The 27,475-nt window shown below is 37.6% G+C and overlaps 1 protein-coding gene across 2 annotated transcripts; it reads right to left on the bottom strand.

Moving 5' to 3' along the window:
• Positions 1–1,339: 1,339 nt before the first annotated feature.
• Positions 1,340–27,408, bottom strand: LOC126334569 (dynein regulatory complex protein 9). 2 transcript variants are annotated; one of them, XM_049996952.1, is made up of 6 exons: positions 26,972–27,408; positions 22,299–22,403; positions 13,538–13,778; positions 13,236–13,442; positions 11,932–12,063; positions 1,340–3,633 (listed from the first exon to the last, which is right to left on the bottom strand). In XM_049996952.1, the coding sequence occupies exons 1-6, from the start codon at positions 27,280–27,282 to the stop codon at positions 3,421–3,423; spliced, it is 1,209 nt and encodes a 402-aa protein (XP_049852909.1). In that variant the 5' UTR covers positions 27,283–27,408; the 3' UTR covers positions 1,340–3,420. The 2 variants fall into 2 exon arrangements, with proteins under 2 accessions (XP_049852909.1, XP_049852910.1); XM_049996953.1 differs by lacking the exon at positions 26,972–27,408 and adding an exon at positions 25,789–26,178.
• Positions 27,409–27,475: the final 67 nt, after the last annotated feature.

The following is a 27,475-nucleotide window of genomic DNA, read 5'->3' as shown; positions in this document are numbered from 1 at the left end:
GAACAAACACTCTGGATGCAGTGTATAACTTTATTAAAGACATATGCAAAGCATTTGATTAGAGGAGTAAAGTTGCAGGTATCTTGTGTGATCTTCAAAAGCCTTTGAGTCTATAGACCATGCCTTGTGTATCTACATATTAGATTACTACGGAATAAAGTGAGATGCTCTGAAATGGCTTAAATTGTACTTTCAGAACAGAAAGCAAAGGTAACTATCACCTCAAATGCAGTGAATTATTATTCTAAATGTAGTCTAGTATTACAAGGTGTGCCATAAGGTTCCATTTTAGGGCCAATCCTATTCCTATTCTACATAAATGACTTATCGGTGAATATAAATTCCCTATTAGCTCTGGTTGTAGGTGATACTGTTTTAATTGAAAGTGACGACACACAAAAAATTCTGAGCTCTATCTTGAGCCCATATGATACTCTAGAAAACTGGTTTCAGTTAAATTGGTTGAAACTGAATACTGCAAAAAGTCTATGTGATACATTTCTAAACCAAATGTATGAAACTTAAAATACAAAATAACAATCAACTTGTGGAATACACTTCCTGATTTTCTACCAAATAAACAAAGCATTTTGCATTTTCAATGCATACTTGTAAATTCTGACATTAGTACATGAAATATAGTATATTGTAGTTATTTTGAATCTGTAATTAGATACGGTATAATTTTCTGGGGAAGTTCACATAGTGTATTTTGTATACTGAATCTGCAGAGGGAAATTATCTGATGCATGTGTACTGCACAGCAAGGAGAATAATGTCACCCATTATTTTGGAAACTGCAAATCCTAACTGCCCCCTTTATATAAATTTACAAAATTACAATGTTACTACACAGCAGACAAAAATTGAGGAGAATAATTTTAACCATACATACAACACAAGAAATAAAAAGCATATTTTACTCCCATACCACTTGATGTTGCACAGACTCCAAAGTATATGGAAATGACAATGTATAACAAATTAATGGGCAATAACATATTTAATATGTTGCCAGAGATTCTAAAAATAAGGCTATGGCAAAATCATGTGGGACAGATTCGACTATTTGGTAAAGTAATTCATAGAGGATGAAATTATAATTTGAGCAAGGGGCAATTTATTGCTAGATTTTTTTAATATATCGTATATAACAGATTATTATTATTATTATTATTATAAGATGTTGTTATTAACAGCTGTTCTATGTGTACGATGAAATATTACCGCAATTTTGATGTGTCGCCTGTATCTGAATCAAATGATTTAGATAATGTTTGTTATGAGACTAATAAACCACATTTTACAAAGCTTCTCAAATGAAAAGTCTTTCTGAAGATAACTTTCACAGATATTATTATTTCAAAAGTAAGATTTCCAAGCCAAAGGAAAACACCAGCTGTCAACACATGACACAACATAAGGCAAGCATGAAATCAAATTCCAGTGACACAAACAACTTTCTGGGGATGGTGATCACAGCTCTGAAACCTTATAAATAACAATAACCATTCAAATTATCATAAGAATTATACCAATCAAAAAGTCAAGAATGATGAATGTTTCCATAAGCCGCATAGCTGTGTGAAGGCGCTTTATTCATAACTACTGGTTTCACATCAGTATAGGCACATCTTCAGGTTTATAATGGTTATATTTCCATAATGTAGATGGCCAACTATGGAGTCTCAGCTTTTGGGAAGAACTCTGTATCACAGTGTTGCTACTGTGAACAGTGAATCATTCAGTTTACAAAAATCTACCATCAAGAATCAATGAACAACGGCAAAAATAAGAAAGAAGAACAGAGTCAAATGTGACAAGTGGGCACTAGTAACGGCACAGTGGTCTTCCACCTTCCAGTGTATTGCTGGTCTCCACGGGCTGCTTACACCACATCAGTCTGCTAACAATACAGCGAAAATATGCACATTATATGGAATTTTAAGTTTCACTTGACTGGTTTTTTATACAGCCCGTGTCCATCAGATGTTAGAATAAATTCTATGGGGTGTTGTGCAGCCTGGTGCATTCAGCATTCATGCTTCATAGATTTTGACAAGCATCTTTGTGTGTACTCAATTTTATTAAGATGACCCATGATTGAGATTTGACTCTTAACGTGGGTAACTTTCTGAAAACTGGGACTCTGTAATTGTCCATCTACCTTATGAAAACATAACAATACGAGAGAAGGAAAGTTGCTACTCACCATATAGTGGAGATGCTGAGTCGCGATATACACAATAAAAAGACTCACAATCATAACTTTCGGCCATTAAGGCCTTTGTCAGCAGTAGACACACAGAGTGTGTGTGTGTGTGTGTGTGTGTGTGTGTGTGTGTGTGTGTGTGTGTGTGTGTGCGCGCGTGTGTGTGTGTGTACTGCTAACAAAAGCCTTAATGGCCGAAAGCTACGATTGTGTGAATCATTTTATTGTGTCTATTGCGACTCAGCATCTCTGCTACATGGTGAGTAGCAACTTTCCTTCTCTCGTATTGTTACATTCCATCCTGGATTTTCCATTGTTTGATTTATGAAAACATAATGATTATAAAACTGAAGATGCATCTATACTGACATGAAACCAGTAGTTGCGAGTAAATCTCCTTCATAGCTATGCAGCTTTTGGAAACACCTCATTATTCTTGACTTTTTAATTGTTATAATTTTTATGAGTATTTGAACAGTTACTGACTGTCGTTACTGAAATAATTCATTTTCAACTTAAATATGTTCTAAGTGGTTTGCAACAGATGCTTAATGCTTTTTTTAAATCAATTTGTTGTCTGGATGATTCAATGGAAAAGTCAGAGGAAGGATAGACCATACCATGCCCAGTATAGCACTGTTGTGTTCAAACCAATCTTTGAGTTGAGTGTATCATAATGTTAAGATTCCTTCAGTCAGATAGAAGTATAGTTATCCATTTTTATTTGATTATTGTTAAAGTTTTGTTGAAAGATAATTTTTCCTGTTCAGTAATATGATTACGCAGTTACTGTGTGTGATCCAAACAAAATAAGAATCTAGCACTACCATTTGTTATAGGACTCTTCACTATCATTTCACTTTGCAAAAAATTGTCATCATTATAAATGTGTATTCTTGAAAACTATACGAATGTTTTGTAGTCTTAACACAACGGTTGGCACTGGTACTTTTCCGAAAATTCCAAGGAAAGAACAGGGTTAATTTTGCATGTAATTTTCAAAACAGCATAGCATCTTATTTTGGCATCTCCCCCACCCTCCATCTCCCTCTCTGTACTGACAGTTTCATTCTCTATATGACTGAAGTAGAAGTGGAAACATATCTATAACTACACTGAGTGGAATCTGAATAATCACATTTATAAACTTGTAGAGATTTTTACTATGAAAGTCATTTGTGAGGCTTCTGACTAGTGGGGCACAATTATTACTTTTTCCCCTTCTTTCCTTTAGCATCCTTCTCCTTTCCTTTGCCCTTTTTCTTTCTATATGGACCTAAACCCCTGCGAACCATCGTGCCTCTCCACCAGGCTTGTATTCTTGTAGCTGTCATATTTATAAAAATTTCTTCAGCTGCCTTTCGTTCTCTTTCAGCTACAAATTCTAGGTAGTCTCTTATTTCTTCTTGGTGTTTCTGATACTGAAATGACAAAAAAGTTACTTTAAATACAAAGCTCAGAATTACAGTGCAGAATTTTAAAACTGCTGTTACATGTGCACACTATCCATAGTAGCACAGTTTTTCAGCAACAGATACAGTACTTACTTAGTAAAAAGAAAAGATTTTGAAGAAAATATAGTTGCTATTTGCTTCTCATTTTTGTGGACAAAATGCAAGGAGGTTGATAACATCTGGTGTCTAGTTCACCAAATGTTAAGGTCAATTTACGTAGGAGACCATTCTTAGAATAATGGACAAGAGACTGGTATGTATAGTGCAATTAATGTGGTCTGTTGACAGATACTTTAACTAGTAGTGCTGTAAGAATTATTTGTAAGTATACAAGGACAAAACTTTTTGTCATCTGAACAAAGAAGTAGAAACAAAGAACTGATTTGCATGTAAACTTTGCACAAGTGTCCAGCAAGGTTGTCTTTTTTGGCATATGACTTGCCAATTTTTTAAAAAAAAATTATGGTTTGAATCCATCAAAGGTACACATATGATCTAAATCATATCTATACTTTATCAGAATTGACCAAAATGCTTAAGGAAGCATTTCATTCATAAGCAAGAGGAAAATCTCTAGTAAAACGAGTCGTATCATTGCTGGTATTGGAACATTGCTCAGCTTTGACAGTGTTACGGCTATTACAAAAAACTTATTTAAAATTATGAGATCTGTTTATGCACATTCAGTAATACTTGATAATGGAAAATTCTTTGAGCTGCAGCACAATGACAAGTTGCATATCACACAAGTCAGTAGGATACACACTCAGGTACCATTCACAAGTGTTTTAAGATAATATTTGCCATTCCTACCCCACTTATTTCATATTTTCTTAATTAATCCTAAACACCATCTTTACAATGACTTGTATCAAACTACATCCTCATTTATCTACTATTGTTTCGATGCTACATTCATTTTTGTCATCTGCATTTATGCTTTTCTTTTTCACAACTGCTTATACGTCACACTATATGTTATTAAAATAGAAAAAAACTTCCACATGGGAAAAATATATTAAAAACAAAGATTCCAAGACTTACCAAGCGGGAAAGCGCCGGTAGACAGGCACAATAAATAAAACACACACACAGAATTTCTAGCTTTCGCAACCGATGGTTGCTTTTCAGAAAAGAGGGAAGGAGAGGGAAAGACGAAAGGATGTGGGTTTTAAGGGAGAGGGTAAGGAGTCATTCCAATCCCGGGAGCGGAAAGACTTACCTTAGGGGGAAAAAAGGACAGGTGTACACTCACTCACGCACACACACACATATCCATCCGCACATACACAGACACAAGCAGACATTTGTAAAGGCAAAGAATATGTTATAATTAACAAGAAAGAAAGGATGAAGATACTAACTATGCTGCAAGTTGCAGCTGATGGAAACAGTCAAATATGTTTTTTATGCTATTCTCCATGAAAAACTGGTTCGTATGTTTATAGTTTCTGAAGAGGAAGTTAGTATGTTCAGTATTGCATTTTCTTGGCAGAAAATTTATGAGGACAGATTGCATACTGAAATTAATATTTGTCAAAAGTGACATCCTTACATTGTTCATGAAAATTCCTATTATTGCAGAACAAAAGGTTGAGAGAATGACCTTGATTCCTGCTACTTAATTGGTCAATTAGAGAAACTGCAGGTGACACACTGACAGAATGAAAGTTGTGCAACAGTCATTCCAAAGAGATATTTTGTTGACTAGCAAAGAGAGAGTCTGTCAATGATAATATGACCAAGGAAAATGTGTACCTATAAGGTGAGGACAGGGGCGTGTGCATTTTGGACCTACTTGAAATTCTCTATTCCCAAATGACATTGTTCCCTATTCTCTTTTATTTCTTCTACAGTGAGGAGAATAACATGGAGCAAAGTTATGTTTTTTGTTTGCCCAGAATATTGGAACAGCTCCATCTCTTCCTCCAAAAGTATATTTTCTTCCAACACCAGTAACAGCCAAATGGAAAAAAATGACAGCTTACTCACCATAGTAGAAGGTATTATTAGTTTAATTTTACATTCACGGTTGCTACAGGAGCAGAAGGTATAGAAGTTGAAAAATGTTCAAAGGTTCCATTCTGAAAATTATTTAGTTGATTGTCTGAGTCGATTTTCTGCATATTTAACAGTTCAACAACATGGAAAGGACAGTTTATTACCATAGAATGGAGTGATGTGGGACAGATTTTCAATAAATTTCCCCATAATTTTACTTCCATGCTTCATGAAACTTTATATAGAGAATCATTCAACAATGTGTTATAATGTCTTTGAACTCATATTTTAAGCATATTTTGCTAAGACCAGTTCTGTGAGTTTAAAAACATTTATTTGTGCTAATCTCCCTGTAGTGCACTACAAAGGTGAAGTACGATGGAGATTTTGCCCCTCCCCCTGTGCCCGGCCCCAGAGGGAAATAACACTACAAACAACAGTAAGTAGAGAACTGTCTGTTTCAGGCTATTACATACAAAGTTTTACTGGTTTATGTTAACAACAGGACAATTTTTGAAAAAAAAAAATGCAAACATCTGCTTATCAAACTTCCATTATATCAACATGCTTGAACAATGACGGGAAGAGAGCTCTTCCTCTCCTGACATCTTTACAGACATTAGTTCTCCATATAATATCATTGTAAACATCATCTTGGTTGTCAGAAGCTTTAGGAAAATGGAACATAATTTTTTCCCTTCCTTTTGTCTTAGAAAATCTGCTGCAATCATCTTATCCTTTGCTGTGGCAATTATCCCTCTTACATTAGGTTTTGTCTGAGTCGCAGATAGGCACAACAAAAGGACTGTCACAAATAAAGCTTTTGGCCCGTAAGGCTTTCAAAAATAAATGATGTGCACATGCGTACACACACACACACACACACACACACACACACACACACACACGTGTGAGGGGGGGGGGGGGCGGTGGCACACGTGCACATCATCTATTTTAGACGAAGGTCTTACTGGCCAAAAGCTTTGTTTATGGCAGTCTTTTTGTTGTGCCTATCTGCGACAGCATCTCCGCTGTATTGTGAGTAGCAACTTTTCTTCTCATAATATTGTAATACTTTTACATTCCAGCTTGGATTTTCCATTGTTTGATAAAGTTTTGTCTTGTGGTCTTCATCTGTGAGGAACTTCACCATAATGAAGTCCGTAGCTTATTCCCTAGTTCTAAGCGGAAATTGACATTTTATTTTACAACTGCTGTTCTTGTCTGCAGGAGCCTGTATTTTTTTCTTCAGTGCCTCCTTCCTTATCCATCAATGTTCAGCTGATCAGACATTAGTGGAAGACTGATGTTTGGATATACTGGTGTGAGTGTGGGAAGTTGTAGCAACACCGAGGCCAAAATTGGCTGGAGAAATGTTCGTACCTGGTTGAACAGTCAGCTTTCTGCCTCTACTTCTTGGTGAACCATTAGATCTAGCTATGACAAGCTCTTGAGATAGAATATCAGCCCATATATTCTCTGACACTTAGTGCTGAACTTTCCTTGGCAATTACTACAGCATTTTTTCATGTTCTAATGGTATTATACCACATGTGCTAGAGCACGAGGCGACATTCCTCAGCATTCTTTCAACTTTCTCCAATGCTTCCTTCAGTTTTCTTGGAAACTGGACACTTGGTAGGTAGCCCTTGTACAATTTTTCCAGTTCATCAGAACAGCCTGCCTTGTTGCTTTAAGTGAGTGTGAATACCGCAACGTCCAAGGGCTGAGTAAGATACGTAGAATTTGGAGGCAGCATTATAAAAGCAATACAGTGATCATGACACAGCTTCACCAGTTCCTGGGAGAGATGGTTTGGAAGATTGTCCCCCATAACAGCTTTTCTTCCATCAAATCATCTCAAGTATGGAAGACCTCTTTTCACAAACTATTCGTTGAATAATGGCATATCAAAGCAGCCAATTTTGCTTACTGTGCAGTGTGAGCCCTCAACACCACCTTCTGGCCAAGTTGAGTAGAGACTTGTGACCCCACCCTAACAGACGGCTAAAGGTGGAAACATCTCTTCACTTCCAGATACAGCAAACATTTACTGCTTGGCTGTTTGCTGAGATCAATAACTCTTTCTCTATGTCAAAACCCTCTTCTCACAATGATCGCGAAAGACCCTGGATCACCTGTCAAATTTGTCTCATCGTAATTTAGTATCTTCTCTGGAGGAATACCTTTAAATTAGCTTCCAGATCTTTAAAGCAGGCGATGAGATATTCTTCATCTGCAGCAGCCCTTGATTTCTTCACATTTTCAGATAAATGAAATTGTGAAACTGGGATGTTGATGGAAGAGATTCTCAATCCCATCTCTCGCAGGTCTTTTTAAGCCTTTATTTTGTTCACATGATGTCCACACTAAGCAAGAAAATTTTTACCATATCACTAAAATCACCATTTTGGGGAGGGGGGGGGGGGGACCCCAAGTGCGCAAAGATTTAAATATCTTCTACTATTAATTTTTCACATTCTTCACTTAAAATTTGCTGACCTCCAGGTTTCGTCCTAAACTTTTCATTTACCTTCTTTCCCAGTGTTGTTTTTGGAACATCATATTCCCCAGCCATTTTCCTTAAGGTTCTGCACTCTGCAACAGCCTTTTTCTGTGCATTTTCATTATATTTAAAGAGTGCAGAACTCCCAGGAATCTTTTTATACTTTCTGACCATGTCCCCACTTCACCCCTGAAAACAGGAATTATTTTAACAAATTAGCTCCATTGATAAATTAATGGCAATAATTTTATGAAAATTCATGTACAACATAACCTGTATACTAGGTCTGGGATTATTTGTTAGTTTGAGAATTGCATTAATGTCCTTCAAAGCTATGAAAGAGGTTTGTGAAGATTTGGCATAGTTTCCATTTTCCTAAATGAAAGAAAAAAATATTCTGTGAATCACTTACTGACAAAATTAACTTAAAATACAATGTATCAGCTTTATTAAACCTCGACAGATAAAACTAAGTGCCAAGACTAATTTGAGAAAGAGTCTCTAAATGTCAACACCAACAAAACAGCAAAGGTAATATGACAACTCACCCTACATGTTCTGTTTCACCCCACTCTATTGTATTCTCCATGTTGTTACTATTCCATCTTGTACTTTCCATTGTTTTATTTAATAGGTCAGTTTTTTCAACATTTCTGTGAAACTTTCTTGTTACCATTCAGGTTGTTTTGTCTTTTAAAAACTTAACACCCCCTTGTTACAAATAAATATGGTTATCACATATTTGATCAGTATTTCAGTATGGGCACAAAAGTATTTTGTAAGCACACACCATGTTTAATGATGTTTCTTGAAAAATGTAACTATTACAAAAGAAAAATTAAACCATAAGAATCCTTGAACATATCATAATGAATCTGAGCACAGCTACTATAGATGACAAATCAATATGTCAAATTTTAGTGCAAAAGCTGGTAGAATCAGTGAGGTGTGCAATAGCTAACATATGAGATAAAATGCCTAACCAGTATAATTGTGCAGCACAAGTGGACAATACTGAAGTCATTCTTAAGGCTAATTCACATGCAACAATCTTTCTGTGCACATCACATCTGTACAGATAGATTGTAGTGTGTTGACAGGTGAGTAGTGCAGGTAGGACATGCTCACAAACCTGGAAGTTGGAGCAGGAGGCTTGAGAAAAATTGCTGAAATCTGTGGATAGAAGATCTCCACAAATCTGGTACATGAAACAGTTTTAGTCAGCTGTTTGTTAAGTCTAGTGTTTCTCATCTTTGCATACACAGTGAACTCTAGTATAGTTTATATGCGTCAGTTCTTTATGGAATTCATTGCTGAATTAACTGAAATATATAGGAGTCACACATGTTTGTGGAAAGTTGAGACCCAAAAAATTGTACAAAATTATCACTTCTTCCTGCTATATGATTAGAAACCATTCTTACTTTGACCAGAATAAGGGAAGCAGAGTTTTTCTAGGTATTATCCTATGCCGTAATACTGTTCTATACCACAATCTTTTGTGGCGGTGCAGCTAAAATAAAATATTTATTTGACTGAAGATTGGAATCAGAATGTTGTGTTACATTGATAAAGGAATGTTTTGCAGCAGTGTCTTCAGGGACATAGGAATACATATTCTTGTGTGTAAATACATTTACTCACAAATGGAATATGGTTCATAACAAGAGTGAATTAAAGGTAAACTGTCAGTTCACTACTACTACAACATTAAAAATGAAAGTTCTCATATAAACTATGAATCCCTATTTACAGTTCAGAATTCTGGTGAAAAGGTGAACAGGTTGTTGATAGACTTTAGGCAGCATATTAAAAATATCCGTATGCTTAGAACCAAAGTCAAAGATGGTGTGGCCATTCCTGCAATTTGTTAGAACACATGGATTACAAAACACATGTCCCTGTAACTTGTCACAATTTAAATTGAGATACTTTGATTTTCTTAATGAAATCTTTCTTCAAGACAATTACATAGGTTGCATGTATCATGTACCGTTTCACTCAATGTTTGCTTGGACATTGATTTCAAAAATTCTAAATCTTTGTAATTTCTTCTTGTCGCCAGGAATCAATGTGTTGTGCTATCAGCCATTCATGTGACGAATTTACTCTCCACATAAAAATATTTTGTTGTGTTGTATGTCTCCATGCTCATTTGCAAATAATTTGTCAATCACTGGATTTGCAAAGTAACTCACAAAATAAAACTGTGAAAGCTGCTGTACATTAAGGAGCCACTACCTTGACTATTTAGATCATTATTTCTGCCACTGAATCTTTATTAACAATCTTTAAGGCTAGTTGCAAACACAGATCTCACCAGAATTTCCTGTGCCCTGAACTGAAATATTCTTCAAAAGACGGTGAGTGTTTGCCACTAAAAGTTCTTTCCTAGACTAATACATAGTGGTCAGCAGCATATTGGAGTTATGTCTGTAAACTCAAGGCAACTTATTGCATGCACATACATTCATGCAGACAGATTGTTGCATGTGCAGTGGCCTTCACATCAGATAAGTAATAGGATGAACTACAAAATTAGTTGTTTCATGCTAATTTTCGTCTTGAATGTATTACAAACACCAGCACCATGAAACTTGTTTATTTTGGACCACTCATTCATTCTCTATACGATGTTTTAACTGGGCAAGGCTGGATCCACTGACACACTGGCAGCTGATGATGGTTCATATGGTAAACTGGAGATCATTTACACCCCTTCATTTTGTTTTCATACCCCCAGAAAGGAGATTTTTAGCCAGGATAACCGCTTTACTGTACAGTAAAGTACACCTAGACCTGGAGTAATGGACATTCTAGAGAAAGCAACACTGACCAAGCCATGCATTAAAAAAATTAACATAATAAAACATTTATAATTTAGTAAAAACAAAGATTCCAAGACTTACCAAGCGGGAAAGCCCCGGTAGACAGGCACAATAAAATAACACACAAACACACACACACAAAATTTCGAGCTTTCGCAACCGGCGGCTGCTTCGTCAGGAAAGAGGGAAGGAAAAGGAAAGATGAAAGGATGTGGGTTTTAAGGGAGAGGGTAAGAAGTCATTCCAATCCCGGGAGCGGAAAGACTTACCTTAGGGGGAAAAAAGGATAGGTATATACTCGCGTGCACCCACACACACACATATATCCATCCATACATAGGTGTATGTACGGATGGATACGTGTGTGTGTGTGTGTGTGTGTGTGTGTGTGTGTGTGTGTGTGTGTGTGTGCGTGTGCGTGTGCGTGTGCGTGTGCGTGTGTGTGCGCGAGTATATATCTATCCTTTTTTCCCCCTAAGGTAAGTCTTTCCGCTCCCGGGATTGGAATGACTCCTTACCCTCTCCCTTAAAACCCACATGCTTTCATCTTTCCTTTTCCTTCCCTCTTTCCTGATGAAGCAGCCGCCGGTTGCGAAAGCTCGAAATTCTGTGTGTGTGTGTGTTTGTGTGTTATTTTATTGTGCCTGTCTACCGGGGCTTTCCCGCTTGGTAAGTCTTTGAATCTTTGTTTTCAATATATTTTTCCCATGTGGAAGTTTCTTTCTATTTTATTTACATCATTTATAATTTAGGATGGAGATGATATACACACTGTACCTCAGTTGGGAGCTACAGAGTCATGGCTCAACATTAATTCATAACTCTCTCATTCACCTGCTGACTGAATGGTACGCAAAGATACTGAAGTGTATTCAGCAATTAGAAGTTCTGCCTTGGTCTTGGGTGTTTTTAATTTGTTAAAAATCTTACCAGAACCGCAAGGTCCTCCAGTTCCTGGAAGTGCTGCTCACGCTGTTCTGTCAGTTTTGAGATATGGAGCTGCCTCTCTTCAAGTTCAGTGATGTATCTATGTTGCCAATCGTCTATTTCTTGCAGAAGTTTCTGAAACATAAACAGGAAAAGAAGCCCTACTTCATTTATCAAATAGCTGAATGCATACAATTGTTTAGTTTTATGTTTTTTTCTGTTACAAATTATGCTTCATTATGCAACCAGTTTAGTATGCCTCTAGCTAATCCTTGAATCCGTTCTCTTGTATAATTTGACTATTATAATTACTTGTCTCAGTGCAACTGCTTCTAGCCTGTCTGTGAGATATTCACATTGACATAATGAAATTTTTATAACACAGGGTGGAAAGGACAAGTCCACTGTACTTCACCTGCTGACTGAATGGCATACAAAGACAATAAGAGAAAATTCCTGAAATGTGCCTACTGTTATTATTTTGTAAATGTATGACTATATTTATGGATTCAGCTAATGTACGTGCATGTCTCCTTCCATCTGAATTTTTTAAGCAAATTGAAAGGAGAAACATTAAATAAAATAGGAAGAAGTAGATTTTAGCACTTGTGATTAGTTTTATAGTGCAAAGCATTTTGTGACACAGGATTCAGGCTGTAACCTCACGAATATACACCCTTCTTTAACTGCATAATATTGAAAACAGGTGCACCATTAGCAACACTAAACAAGTGCACTTGAGAACACTAAATGACAAAATATCATGAATCTGCACACACTGAACAGAACATTGTTTTGTTGGAGCCAGACAACTAAAACATTTACATATGGAAAGGGCGTGTAACCAAAGAACTTGATTTTTGTCTTTGGGCTACCACGATATTGTGGACTGCTGGTGTCAGTTGAAATCAGCATAAGTAGTCTCACAAAAATTCATATGAGTCAGAATGCTGAGATTTTCCAATATTACTTTTCTTCTGATTTCCCTTTGCCTTTCTCCACCTCCACCCATCCCCCTCCCCAACGAGAAAAAGAAGAAAAATCTAGTAGATTATAACACAACAATATCAGTACCATTCTCTCTATATCACATTAGGAGTATAACCACTGGCCATTTCATACTCCAATTTTCATCTATAATTACTGTGTTACACTATGTTTATTATTTTTCAGTGCATTCTGTCACTTAAATAAGACTACAGAACATTTTTCCATGTGTATGGCACATTATGTTTTAATGCTTACAATCTGTTCTTTGTATAGTGTTTTATTTTACAGAAATGAAATAATGTTCAAAATTTACTTACATTTTGCGATTCATTTATGTATCGTTCAACAGCCTCACCAACTTTGACCTCAGTACTGCTTTGTCCCTCAAGTTCCTCGATAGCTTCAGTAAGATGTCTCTCTTGTAGATTATATTTGAGAAGATTCTGACTTTGCCTTGCCCTTTCCCAGTGATCGACATATCTGAGCTGCATTTCGCTGTCAAACATCACATCTTGCATTTGATCCTAATCAAATTTAAACATCTGCATGAGAATGATGTTCAAATAAATCACAAAGAAAGTGCTTTGTTATTCAGATTATGTGTGAACTTTATGAAAACCTTTAGTTTTGCAATAATTTCATCCCTCTGGTAAAGCTTGTCGTGAATTTCTTTTGCTTCTTCAACAATCTTTGCCTGCAGATATTTTACTTCCTCTGAATTTCGCTCTTCTTGTTCTATAAGGTCTTTCTCTTCCATTTGGACCAATATCTCTTGGAGAACAGTTCTGCTTAACACGTGGAATGATCCAGTGGCCTTTATTTCTTCCACTGTTGCCTGCAATGTCTTTTCTAAAAATGCACTGAAGTAATAAAAACTAAATTAGAATTTAAACTTTGACAAATAAACAGATTTAAACCAACATTTTTCCCCTTTGAGAACAACTGATTTCTTTATTGTATTTAGCACTGAAATTGGAAGAACTGACTACATGAAATCAACATTAAAGTTTCACATGTTATATTGCATATAGATCACACCAGTTAGATCTTTGTAACTAATTTAGTAAAGGAACTGAATTTGTATATTATATCTAGCTGAATTCATTGCTAGCTCATAATTTAGAGAGACAGAAAATCAAAAATTATCTTGAAAGAAAGCCACAAGTAAGGGTGGTTGTGCTTTAGGATAGTGTTTAAAATGTCAGACATCACACTGAGGTGATAAAAAGCATGGGATAGTGATAAGCACATACACAGATAGTAGTAGTATAACATACACAAGGCATAAAAGGGCAGTGCATTGGCACAGCTGTCATTTGTACGCAGGTGATTCAAGTGAAAAGGTTTCCGACCTGACTATGGCTGCATGACAGGAATTAACAGACTTTGAACGAGCAATGGTAGTTGGAGCTAGATGCATGGAACATTCCATTTTGGAACTGGTAAGAAAATTCATTATTCCAAGGGTGACAGTGTCAAGAGTGTGTTGAGAATACCAAATTTCAGACATTACCTGTCACCACAGAGCTGCAGCGTTTACGTAGAGTTGTTAGTGCAAACAGACAAGCAACACTGGGTGAAATAACTACATATATCAATGTGGGATGTACAACAAATGTATCAATTAGGACAATGCAAAAAAAATTGGCTTTAATGGGCTATGGCAGCAGATGACCAACTCTAGTGCCTTTGTTAACAGCACAATGTCACCTGTAGTGCCTCTCCTGGGATTGTGACCATATCAGTTGGGCCCTAGATGACTGGAAAACCGTGGCCTGGTCAGAAGAGTCCTGATTTCAGTTGGTAAGAACTTATGGTATCGACGTAGACTCTATAAAGCTATGGAACCAAGCTGTCAACAAGCAGCAGCACTCCATCTTCAGGCCACAAGTGCCCCATCGGGACCATCCAATCGCCGTGTCATCCTCAGCTGAGGACGCAGATAGTAGGGGTGCGTGGTCAGCACACCGCTGTCCCAGTCGTTATGATGGTTTTCTGTGACCCGAGCTGCTAATATTCGGTCAAGTTGCTCCTCAATTAGCATCATCACTGAGTGCACCCCGAAAAATGGCAACAGCATATGGCGACCCGGATGGCCACCCATCCGAGTGCTGGCCACACCTGACAGCGCTTAACTTCAGTGATCTGATAGGAACCGATGTATCCACTGCGGCAGGGCTGTTGCCCCTAAGCTGTCAACAAGGCACTGTGCAAACTGATAGTGGCTCCATAATGATGTGGGCCGTGTTTGATGGAATGGACTGGGTCCTCTGGTCCTATTGAACTGATCATTAACTGGTGATGGTTATGTCTGGCTACTTGCAGACCATTTGCACCTATTCATGGACATCACGTTCTCAAGAAATCATGTTCCCTCAATTGTTCGCTATTGGTTTGAAGAACATTCTGCACAACTTCAGCGAATGATTTGACCACCCAGATCACCCAACTCAAATCCCATTGAACATTAATGGGGCATAATTAAGAGGCCAAATCCTGTAGTGGCAACACTTTGGCAATTATGGCAGGCTAAGGAGGCAGCATGGCTCAATATTTTTGCAGGGACTTCCAACAACTTGTTGAGTACATGCAACATTGAGATGCTGCACTACACTGGACGAAAAGACGTCTGACATTGTATTAGGAGGTAATCATGATTTTTGTCACCTCAGTGTATACTGCAAGAATTAGATAAAGCACTGAAAACCTACGTCAAAATAAGGCCCCTGGAGTAGACGAAATTCCCACAGAATTATTTAGATGCCCTGTTATTCAAGACATGTGAGACAAGCAAAATACCCTCAGACTTCAAGGAGAGTAGATTAGTCCCAATTCCAGAGAAGACAGACACTGACAGTTGTTAATATTATTGAATCACCAGTTTAATAAATTATGTTTGCATACTGCTGACACAAATTATTTAGAAAAAATAGAGAATGTGGTGAAAACGAACATCTGGGAAGTTCAGAGTCTGGGTTCTGGAGAAATGTAGGAACACGTGAGGCAATAATGACCCTTAGAAGATAGTTTGAAGACTCCTCTAAATTGTGAAGGTAGTAGGGATGAAATACAGTTGGCAAAAAGTTATCAACAGTTATACAGAAACCAGACTGCAGTTATAAGAATCAAAGTACATGAAAGGAAAGCAGTAGTTGGGAAGAGAATAAGACAGAGTTGTAGTCTATGTCCAATTTTATTTAGTCTATATGTTGAGAAAAAAGAAAAGGAAACCAAAGAAAAATTTGGAAGGATATTGAAGTTCAAGGTGAAGAAATAAAACTTTTGAAGTTTGCTTATAAGACTATCATTGTGACAGAGATAGCAAAGGACTTGAAAGAGCACTTCAACAGAAGGCACAGTGGATTAAAAAGAAGTTATAAGATGAACAGCAACAACAAAAGTAAAACAAGGGTAATGGAGTGTAGCTGAATAACATTTGATGCTGCAGGAATTAAATTAGTAAATAAGACACTAAAAACTGTAGATGAGTTTTGTTACTTGGACAGCGGCGAAAGTGATGTTAGCTGAAATAGAGAGGGCATAAATGCAAACTGGCATTTCTGAAAAAGAGAGATTTGTTAACATCTAATATTGTATAAACTTAAATGTTTGGTAGTCTTTTCTGAAAGTACTACGAGGGTAAGCCAATTATTATCTGCAAAGTCATTATAAAATTTTATTGTACTCAAATAGGAAACTCACAAGAACATCATTTTTTGACATAGTCTCCTTGCATTTCAATGCACTTGGCCCATTGTTGTACAAGCTTCCTGATGCCCTAATAAAAGAAGGTTCTAAGTTGAGCTGCGAGCCAGGAATGCACTGCTTCATCCGAGGCAAATCCACTGCCCCTTAATGCCTGTTTGAGTGAACCAAACAAGTGATAGTCAGAAGGGGCAAGATCGGGACTATATGGAGGATGATCCAGTACTTCAAATTTGAGTTTCGGAGTGTTTCAGTAGTGTGGGCAGCAGTATGTGGATGGGCATTGTTGTGCAACAACACAACACCTTTTGACAGCAATCGTTGGTGTTTGCTTCGAATTGCAGGCTTTAGCCTGGCAGTAATCATCTCACTGTAACATACACTGTTTATTGTTGTAGCCCTTACCCCATAATGTTCCATTACTGGACCTTGTGCATCCCAAAAAACTGTAAGCATCAGTTTTCCTGCAGACAGATGGGCCTTGAACTTTTTCTTGCACAGCGAATTTGGATGTTTCTATTCCATATTCTGCCATTTACTCTCCAGCTCATAATGATGGATCCATGTTTCATCACCAGTAATGATCCTGCCTAATAAGTTGTCCCCCCTGTTATCATAGCGATCCAAATGCTTTTTGCAGATGTCCAAGTGCATTTGTTTATGCAACTGTGTGAGTTGTTTTGGGACCCATCTTGCACAAACTTTATGAAAACCAAGTCTGTTGGGGATGATTTCATAGGCAGAACCGTGACTAAATTGCAGACGATGTGCCACTTCATGTCTGTTTAAGATAATCATTTCACATGAATGCTCAATAGTTTCTTTATTTGTGGTGGTAAACAGACGTCTGGCTCCTTCATCGTGCGTAACACTTGTGCGGCGACTATTTCAGAGTTTTTTAATCCATTCATAGACACCCCGCTGTGGCAAAACACTGTTTCAGTACTGTACCAAAAGTCTTCGATGAATTTTGGCCCCTGATACACCTTCCGACCACAAAAACAGATCACTGAATGTTGCTCTTCTTTGGTGCAAATAGACACTGGAGGAGACATTATTAACAGCACAGCAGTGACAACAAAACTAACCTATCAGCTTGAAAATTGCAAAGATATAACAACAAATAAACAAAGCATGCATTATCAACGTAAAATGACAGTACTACCAAAATAAACAAAAATATAGCTAAATTGCAGATAATAATTGACATACCCTCATGTCTGAGTATCCAGTATTGCTCGGGTATGTGTTTATTCCAGTTCTATTAGTCCACCTTCTTCTTCCCCATCTCTGTCCATCTCCTCTGCACTCCTCTCTGGTCATCTCCTACACCCCTTCTCTCCGTCCACCCTTCCACTTTCCGTCCATCTCCTACTGCCCCTCTCTGTCAATCTGCTCTCTCCCACTCTCTGTCCATTTGCTCTTTCTCCTCTGTCTTCTCGTCCCCTATGTATCTATCTTCTCTTGCACCCCTATTTCCACCTCACCCACTCTACTTCCTCCTCGACCCCTCTCTCTATCCTCCTCTTCCTCCTCCTCTCTCTGCCATTGCTTCCCCCTCTCTATGTCCATCTCCTCCTCTCTCTGACCATCTCTTCTTCTTCCATTTCTCTGTCCATTTCTCCCTCCCCTCTCCTTATCCAACTACTCCTCCCATATAACTGTGTCCATGTCCTCCTTTCCCCTCTCTGTCTGTCCACCTCTTCCTCCTCACTTCTCTCTCTCCATTATCACCCACACCCCAGCAGGAGGTTGCTGGTTCTTACCTCCATGGCATTTCTTACAAGACCTTAAGTAATATGTGTACCAAGTTTGTTTGAAATCAGTCCTGGCACTTAGGAGGAATCTTTTAACCATGGCTTTGGCTACATGAGCACATGTCACATATATTTAATATATTGTGCACATATTTCACCTGTATCTCTAGTGAATTTCATCCTGCAGGTTCATTTTCATGCAGCTCAATGTTTATGACACCATGTCTCCTAAACTTTGTGTCATACAACAACATAATTTTGTAGGTATGTTCCAAGTGGCATATGCGAATACTGTCAGCAAAATAAATTGCAAATAGAGTAAATAGTAAACACGTAATAAATTAAAACATGATGCCTGATGTGGCAGTTTTATTGCAAGAACAAAAAAGATGTAAGTAAATGATATTTGTTTTTTCCTTTCGCTTTTATTCTTTCATCATTTTGTGGTGGTTGTCAGCAAAAAAAAGTTTCTTAAACATTTAAAATTATATGTAATGTTTGTTGCAAGTCACTAAATGCTCTCATTCTCAAAAACTGGATGAATAAAGTCTTCGTATTCGTGCATTGTGGGTTACATTACTTTTTCAGCTCCATCCCTTCGATGGGTTGGTGATTCTTACCCCACAATGATTATTTATAGACAGTAAGTGATATGTGTAACTAATGAGGAGGTACTCACCTGAATACAGAGATTTATGGGATTACTTGACTAGAAGACGGGATTAATTGAGAGGACACATCCTGTGGCATCCAAAACTTATCAGTTTGATAATGGAAGGGAGAGTGGAGGGTAAAGACTGTAGAGTAAAACTAAGGCTCGTCTACAGTAAGAAGGTTCCAATGATTGCACGAGGTGGAATCCAAAATTTTCAGGACCGGTGCTGTCATCTGGAAAGTAGGAGTCAGTGTGCACAGTAGCATTCAGCTAGGAGGACTTGTTGCATGTTCACAGTGGCTTCTGTAATACTCTGTGTTTGGTCTGTAGTGATTTTACAATGGATCTGTGAACAGAACAGCACGTGTGTATCAAATTCTGTTTGACTCTCGGGAAAAGTGCTATGGAGACCCTTGCAATAATTCAACAAGTGTTGGGGGACACAGCATGAGCCGTATGCGTGTGTTTGAGTGGCATGCTTGGTTCAGGGCTGGTCGTACAGATGTCGATGATGCTCACACTGGAAAGCCCATTAACTGCACAACACCATACATTGTTGCCAAACTTCAACAATTGGTTCGTCCAGATCGACATCAAACCATTCAATACCTTGCGGATGAAGTGTGTATTGGTTAAGGGATATGTCAAAGAATGTTGACTGATGAATTGGGCAAGCATCATATCACTGCAAAATTTGTGCCAAGGATCTTGACTGCTGATCAGAAAGCACAGCATGTTGAAGTAAGCACGGACCTTCGTCAGACCACATCTAATGATCCAACCTTCTTGTCACGGGTTATCACCAGCAATGAGAGCTGGATTTATGGTTATGACCCAGAGACAAAGCAACAATCATCCCAGTGGAAGAGCCTGGGCTCTCCAAGACCCAAAAAAGCAAGACAGGTGAAGAGCAAAGTCAAGAGCATGATCATCATTTTCTTTGATATCAAGGGAATTGTGCACAAAGAATTCGTCCCACCCAACCAAACAGTGAATTCTGCGTATTACCGTAAATGTAACTCTGTGAAAACGTGCACTGACAACGGACCGAACTTAGGCGTCAAGGGAACTGGCTGCTGCATCACGACAATGCGCCCTGTCTCACATCCTTTCTCACCAGAACCTTTTTGGCAAAAAACAACATGGCAGTTGTACACCACCCACCATACTCACCAGATTTGGCACCTTGCGACTTCACACTAATCCCAAAACTGAAACTCAAGTTGAAAGGCCATCGGTTTGACACTCTAGAGAGGATTCAAGAAGCATCACTGGTAGTGATAAACACCCTCAAAGATCAAGGATAGCACCTCGTAGGTTGTGGTATGCAGAGATGAGGAGGCTTGCATGACAATAGACAACCAATTAAAGCGGCAGAAAACCAGTGTTCAGAATGAAGACCACAACAAGCACAACATATTGTAGTAATATACCAGGGAGACAGAATGGCTGACCTTCAGGACACACACGTGTGAAAGTGGAAAAGCTCTATACGTATTATCAATATCAATAGATGGCATTAACCAGATTCTCAGAGAATTTGTAAATCCTTCTGGGTGGATGAAGAGGTCTGGAATTCCTTCAATAGCCAGTTGTTGCTTGGTATGTGTGTCAAATAAAAACTCAACATCAGAGGTATATCACAGCCCTGATGGTGCCTAACACAATACTAGGTGAAACATCAGGATGATATGTTCTGCTAGACCACAGTCCATCAGCTCATTAAGCTTTTTGTACTGTGTATCTCCTACGAGTCATCAGCCACATATTTTCCAGTGTTTTGGAAGAGATTTGCAATTTTGATTTTGAAATGTGTAGATAGAGTCAGCCAAAAATACTTCTCATCACATTTCATGTGACAGTGGAAAATACTGGTTTGGTTCTTGCAAAAATAAATAAATGAGTAGAATTTTGTGTGTCCATTTGAGAGGGTGAGCCAAACTTAGTCTAGTGATATACAACATTATGCCTTTACAGTGCTTCAACAGCAACTGAACATTACTGTGTCATGATAGTAGCTGGCACACAAGTCAGACCAAAAATGGAAAGGAAGCCATGGTGAATAAATGTCTACAGAGGTCATGTGTTCTAGAGGACATTGAAGCCCATTGTTTGTTTCTAATCCCAAAGCACAGTAAAATACATCAAATATTATTGTGTTAGTGTTAAGTAAAATAACGCACCAGGCTGTTCCGCTAAAATGTCTTAAAAATTATACTATCCAGGTCATGAGCTGTGCACCACTGTGGCTACATAGCTTTTTCTCAATCTGTCTCTTATGCACTCAGTAAGACCAAAGATATAAAAACATTAGTAAACTGTTGTTCACCATGTCTTCTGTGCTCCACTTGTCCAGTCTCATATGCTGGCCTCTGCCACACCGTTAGTCTGCTACCATCATAAAGCACCATTACTAGAGTACTGGTTATTTTTCATGTTTTGTTATCCCAGCTAATACATTTTGTTACATCAAATATTGTGCTAGATTAATTTGGAATTAAGATTGAATGACCACATAAAATTCCACTTCAAAAAATATTTTGTTTGGAACAAGAAACAAACAAGCATTTGTCTGCAACATTGGTTGCATTTGTCTACAACATTGGGTTTGCATTAAGCATGTGATCAGCGGTATTTGCTGCAAGTGATTACACATTCCAAGAATAAAATTTCAAATATCTGCCAAAACTCTAGAGCAAATGTTCCTGACAACTCTCAAGAGAGGTTTGTGGTTCAACAAAAATAATGTTTACAACACAACAGTTGATGTAGGACTTGTTCTGTCACTTATTTCTATTTTCAGATCTGGCAATGATTTGATAATGTGAAAATAGAAATAAGTGACAGAACAAGTCCTACATCAACTGTTGTGTTGTAAACATTTGATGTAGGACTTGTTCTGTCACTTATTTGTAATTTCAAATCTGGCAATGATTTGATAATGTGAAAAATGTTAAATAGTACAATGTTTTGGATTCATTCTTAAACTGTAGGTCTCCCCATAAAGTGGATGAGTTAGTCAATTCAAATATTAAGGAAGGCAAGGGCATCCTACCTCTGATAAAACTATGCCCAGTACAACAACAAAGTGCTCAAACTGACCTTCAAGTTGAGAATGGAGCATTTTGCTTAACACGTCAACGTAATATTTATTACACATCAAATTCCATCTGTTGTGGGTAAACCACCCATAGCACTTCTCAATTTTGTAGGACTAACCATTATACAGATACCAATTACATCCCCATGAAGCAGTTACATACCGATCCCTCTGCAATTTCTTCAGTTTCATTGAGGCTATAGCCACTTCTCTTAACAGATCAGTTTCTACATCAATGACTCTGTCCTTCTCATCGGGTACACCAAGTCTGTAATGAAATTGTTTCATTGTAAGCAAAAAACAAAAGTGTATATCATATTTGTGTATTAACTTTTAAAGATCAGTTGCTTCATTTTTCTCTTGTTTTTACAGTCAATGACAATCAGAAAGAATTTTCTATGAATTGTTCTTAAGGAAAAATTAGTGTTAAGAATGAAGCTACTCCTTTTGTTTAAATACTATTTAGAAAATATTCCAAAAATTAAGACACATTTTTGTGAACAAGACTAAATATAAAACTTGTCTAGTACACAAGGTGGAAACCATGGTAAGTAATAAATTTGTTACAATCCTGAGAAAAGAAAATGTTAACATTCGAGGACTGTCTCTTTGAAGATCAACAGGATAGCCAAATGTATACATTCCATTTCACTTCTTTCATATTTACAGCAGCAATAACATGGACACTATTAAATGTCTGAGTCTCCGGTCCAACAGCTTTGAGGATTTAGAGGGTTATACTTCCACTCTGTGCAACCTAAACTGCAATGTTGTGGCTTGCTGCAAAAATTTAACAAATATTCCTGTTAGAAAGTATGAAATCATGTAGTACATACCTATGTAGATAATATCTAGTGTGTTTTATTTACCAATCTGTATTGTTGAGTTTTACCAAAAAGCAACTCTACAGGAAAACTCGTTAACTGCATCTCATTTCAGATTATCCACAGAAAGAGACACAGAGGGAGTTTCAAAGAGTTTTTATTATTATGATACAAATTTTTCAGTGTTATGTAATTGGATGGATAAAAAAATTCACTTATCAAACAGTGATAGGAGAACACGCATATAAAGATATCGAAAATTGCAAGGTTATGGAGCCAGTGGCCCCTTCCTCTGGCACAAGAGTTGAAGGGGAAGGAAGAGAGTGGAGGAAAATGACTGGTGTGGTTTAGGAAATGGGGAGAGTTTGAAAAAGTCACTCAGAAGAGTCGTGTCCTTCTCATTCCACCTGGTAAATTCCTTGACCCAGGGTTCTGAGAAACTATTCCAAACTCTCCCATTTCCTAACCTCACTGGTCCTTTTCCTTCACCTCTCTTCCTTCACTTTCAACGCTACTGCCAGAAGGAGCCACTGCCTCCAAAAGCTTATGGGAATTTCAATGTCTTTATATGTGTGTTCTCCTGTTGACATTCAGTGAGCAGATTTTTTATCTACCCAATTACATTATACTTTCAAAAAGTATTATTTTTGTTGATAAATAATCAGTGTTGACAGATTAGGGTGCATGTATCACATTGAAATAGAGATCCTGGTTTAGAAATGCTAAAGGCAAAAGTGAGAAGACGTGCAAGAAGACATATTTTTGTGATAATTTTATTAACCTGCATAACTTCACAAGGTGCTACACTCAGAACAATTGTACCAAGTGGCATACCATACTCCTACACAGACAAGATTCTGTTGTACCCCTTCAAGTAACTACACCATTGTTCATACAGAATCACATGCAGTGAGACTTCTAGTCACAAGATAATCTTCAGTCTCAACACAAGACTTTTCACATGATTCAACCAGGAGGAATCAAGTGAGGTAGATCAAGCAAATGGTGCGCCATGAAGCAAGGCCTCCTATTCAGGCAACATCTATCACAGATGTCACGAGCAAGATGTGCCAAAGAGAGTTGCGATTCATCATGTTAAACCACATATGCCCATGAAGAAAAGGGGAAAACCTTCTGACAATATGGGACTGTCTCTGAAACACAATATAACAGGTGCATTTATTTAAGCAGCAAGCAGATGCTGGTTTATTAACCAGTTACTGATTATACCTGCCCACAAGTTCTCCGTAACTCTATATTGATGGCTGTTCACAATGTTTCATGGAAGTTCTAAATGACCAACACTTGACTACTACACTACTGAGTATTCTGTATCTTGTGAATCATGTTTAATCTGAGGAAAATACACACACAGGAAATCGAGAACTAACATACAGCTCCAAAGTACCTACTAACTAAACACAACATACAGTCTGCAGAAAGTATCAACTGACTCAAAATAACCCTAGGTTTGGAGTCAATATGAATTAAAGTTTGCATCTTCGGTTAGAGGTGGAGGTGTTGTTTCTGTACATGTATTACTTTCCAGACAGTACTGAATGCGACACCCTTTTCACACGCTAAGGATCAAGGGCTGTCTGAAGGTCCTTATCCATGAAAGCAAGCACTTCTTCTTTCAATTTGGTAGCCCCTATAGTTTGTTATTCTCTTTGGACACTTTATTGTTATAACATGTGCCCTGTTTTTTTTTTTTTATTTACCTATTCTTTGTCTTAAAAACATGGCATGTATCAGATGTCTCTTATGTGGGTATTTGCCCAGCACAACCCATCAGCTTTCCTTCATTTTCAGTTTGCTTGTCAACAGTGTCTCAGTGGTTAAATGCTGGACTACAGACCCACAGGTTTGGTTCCTGGTCATTCTTAGGATTGGATGGGTACAATCTACAGTGGACACCACAAGGTCCTGAAGAAGATCCCAACACTGGGGTCAAAACATTGATTATTTGAAGAAAATATGACACAGCCTAACAACCCAGAAGATTTTAATTTTAGAGACAATGGCCACGAAAGCCTTCAGACTTACATGTATAGCTGATTCCTGCTACTTGCAAAATAACAAATGTACTTTATGCTCTGTGGCAGCATGAGTCAATAATTCACCATACTGTATGTAGAGACTTGCTACTAATTACTCACTTTCTTTCATATTAGCTAAGGGCTGAGTATTATAAACACCATTTTCCCAACTTTACATGGGACAGTAAAAACTGAATAATATTTCTCCAGATCATCAAACAAGAGCCGATATGTGTTTACAATATGCATATTGGCATATATGAAATACCTGTGAACAAACCTTTTGATACAATAGTTTTAACTGGGTAAAAGAGTAGTAAAATGGTGTTTACAATTTTATTAGAGAACTATGGAATTAATAGCAATATATGCTTCAGATATTCTGGAGTTTATGACATTTTATGATATCCATGGAGATTATTATCTAGTGCAAAAATATTTTAAATGTCAATTTAATTCAACCATTCAATTAATAATAACAACATTATTAAACCTCATAATAGTGACTCTGCAGTGAAACAAAAGTACTTAAATACAACTAAAGAACACAAATTTTTGATTATATCTAGCTATAATAATATTATTACTCTGAACCAAGGAACAATATAGTTGGTTTGTTAAGTTACAATACAGAGTTGTCTTTTTTTCTCCTTTCTCCTACACACGTGATAATGACAAAGAATTACACAACAAAACCTGTCTCACCAATATAATAATTAAAAACAATTCAATATATCAAGTAAAACATATAAGAATTAAATTATTTTAACCCTAGAAACGAAATTTATACCTTATCCTGCATTTCTGAAACATCATCCTCTCATCTGTTTCTTGTAGAGTAATTTTACTTCACTCTAATATGTTTTCCAACCTCCAAAAACAAATTCACTTGACTGAGCATTTACATAACTGTATTTCACTAAACAATGATTTAGAGATTGTTTGCTCATTGAGGTTGCGCTAATCATTGAAATACACAAAAATGTCCCTGAACGTTCAAATTTCTTCCTTCGCTTGGGCAATAACTTGCCTTTCACGGTTTGAACTACAGCAGTTTATTCATTAACAGATGTAGCTTCTTCGACAGGCAGAGGTACTGGGTTGATTGGTGTGCCTTTAGATTCTGCGAATCTGCTTCAGATGAAGCCCTGTCATTAAGATCAGAGGCAGCTGGCCTTATATGGTCTAGGTTCGTGTGTGTGTGTGTGTGTGAGAGAGATAGAGAGAGAGAGAGAGAGAGAGAGAGAGAGAGAGAGAGAGAGAGAGAGGGAGGATGGGTGGGGTGGGGGGCATTTACCATTGAGAAGATGCATAAATCATCTACTTAAGAGTTAAATCGATCAATGGTAGAGTGAATAAAATCTGCAAGTATATGTATGCTGAACAACGGCATAATTTAGAGTCATTTATTTTATGTCTTGACTTTCACGTCATACATTTGGGGCATCTTTAAGCATAAGACATGTTGACTCAGATTGTTAGCCAATCGGAAGAAGGGGCAAATTTAGATTTGGTGGAAATACAGTAACAGGTTTGCCACCTCAACTCAGACGGCAGTGCGCTTACAGTGCGTGCATTTGTAGTGGTTACGATGCAATAGTTCTGTCGATTGCCATATTCTGCGCCATCCTTTAGATGCATACGACATTTTTATTGGGCAGTTACGATTCTTATCCGACATAATGGTAGATACGATAGTATGAGTTCATACCAGTAGTAATGGAAAAAATCAAGGTCTAAGCTAATGCAACACTTAACTATCGACGCGCAGCCCCATACTGAGTTTCACACAAAAATTTCACTTGTGACACCTTGCCTATCCGCGGACGAATTAATGTTTTGTGTTACTTGGCAATGAAGACAACAAGAAACGAAGGTATTCGTGTATATTCGATGATAGTAGCTGTTGACTCATGTACTGGTATACTTTTTCTTTCTTCTTTCAAGGATTACGATTCTACGGAACAAATTACCTCTCTTCCAGCGATTTGTAGTCCATATTCGGTTCAATGGGTGGCTTGTCGTTGGTGTAACTCAGTATATTAATTTGATCAATACATGTTTCTAGAACAGATATAATTCCAATCGCTTCAAGTGGAGAAAGTACAATGTGAGTTGTGCTGACAGTTGTCTCTTCTGAAATAGAAATGCTCTCCGTAGACTGCTGTGGTGAGCTCGAATCCGACTCATCTTTGAGCTCCTCACTTTCGGGGCTAGCTGTTCCGGAATCAACACGCGAGTTTTCCGAAACTGGTAAACTATTTGGTTCGCTCTGGATACTCATATTGTTCCGAAGCTTCAGCACAATAAATGGTATTTATACACCTTTTAATGTTCACATAGTAGCTGAATATGTGTCAGCGCAACTAAAAAATAAGACCTGATAAACTCCGAGTTGCTAGGCAATGATGTAAATAAAGCCAGACGCCCGTTGTCATGTGCTACCTTCGGTGTAAATTTGTTTATTGTGGTACTGT

Source organism: Schistocerca gregaria, chromosome 2 (assembly GCF_023897955.1).
Source record: "Schistocerca gregaria isolate iqSchGreg1 chromosome 2, iqSchGreg1.2, whole genome shotgun sequence".
NCBI classification, from domain to species: domain Eukaryota; kingdom Metazoa; phylum Arthropoda; class Insecta; order Orthoptera; family Acrididae; genus Schistocerca; species Schistocerca gregaria.
Note: the sequence above shows the minus strand (reverse complement) of the source record. Positions and strands in the feature narration are given on the sequence as shown.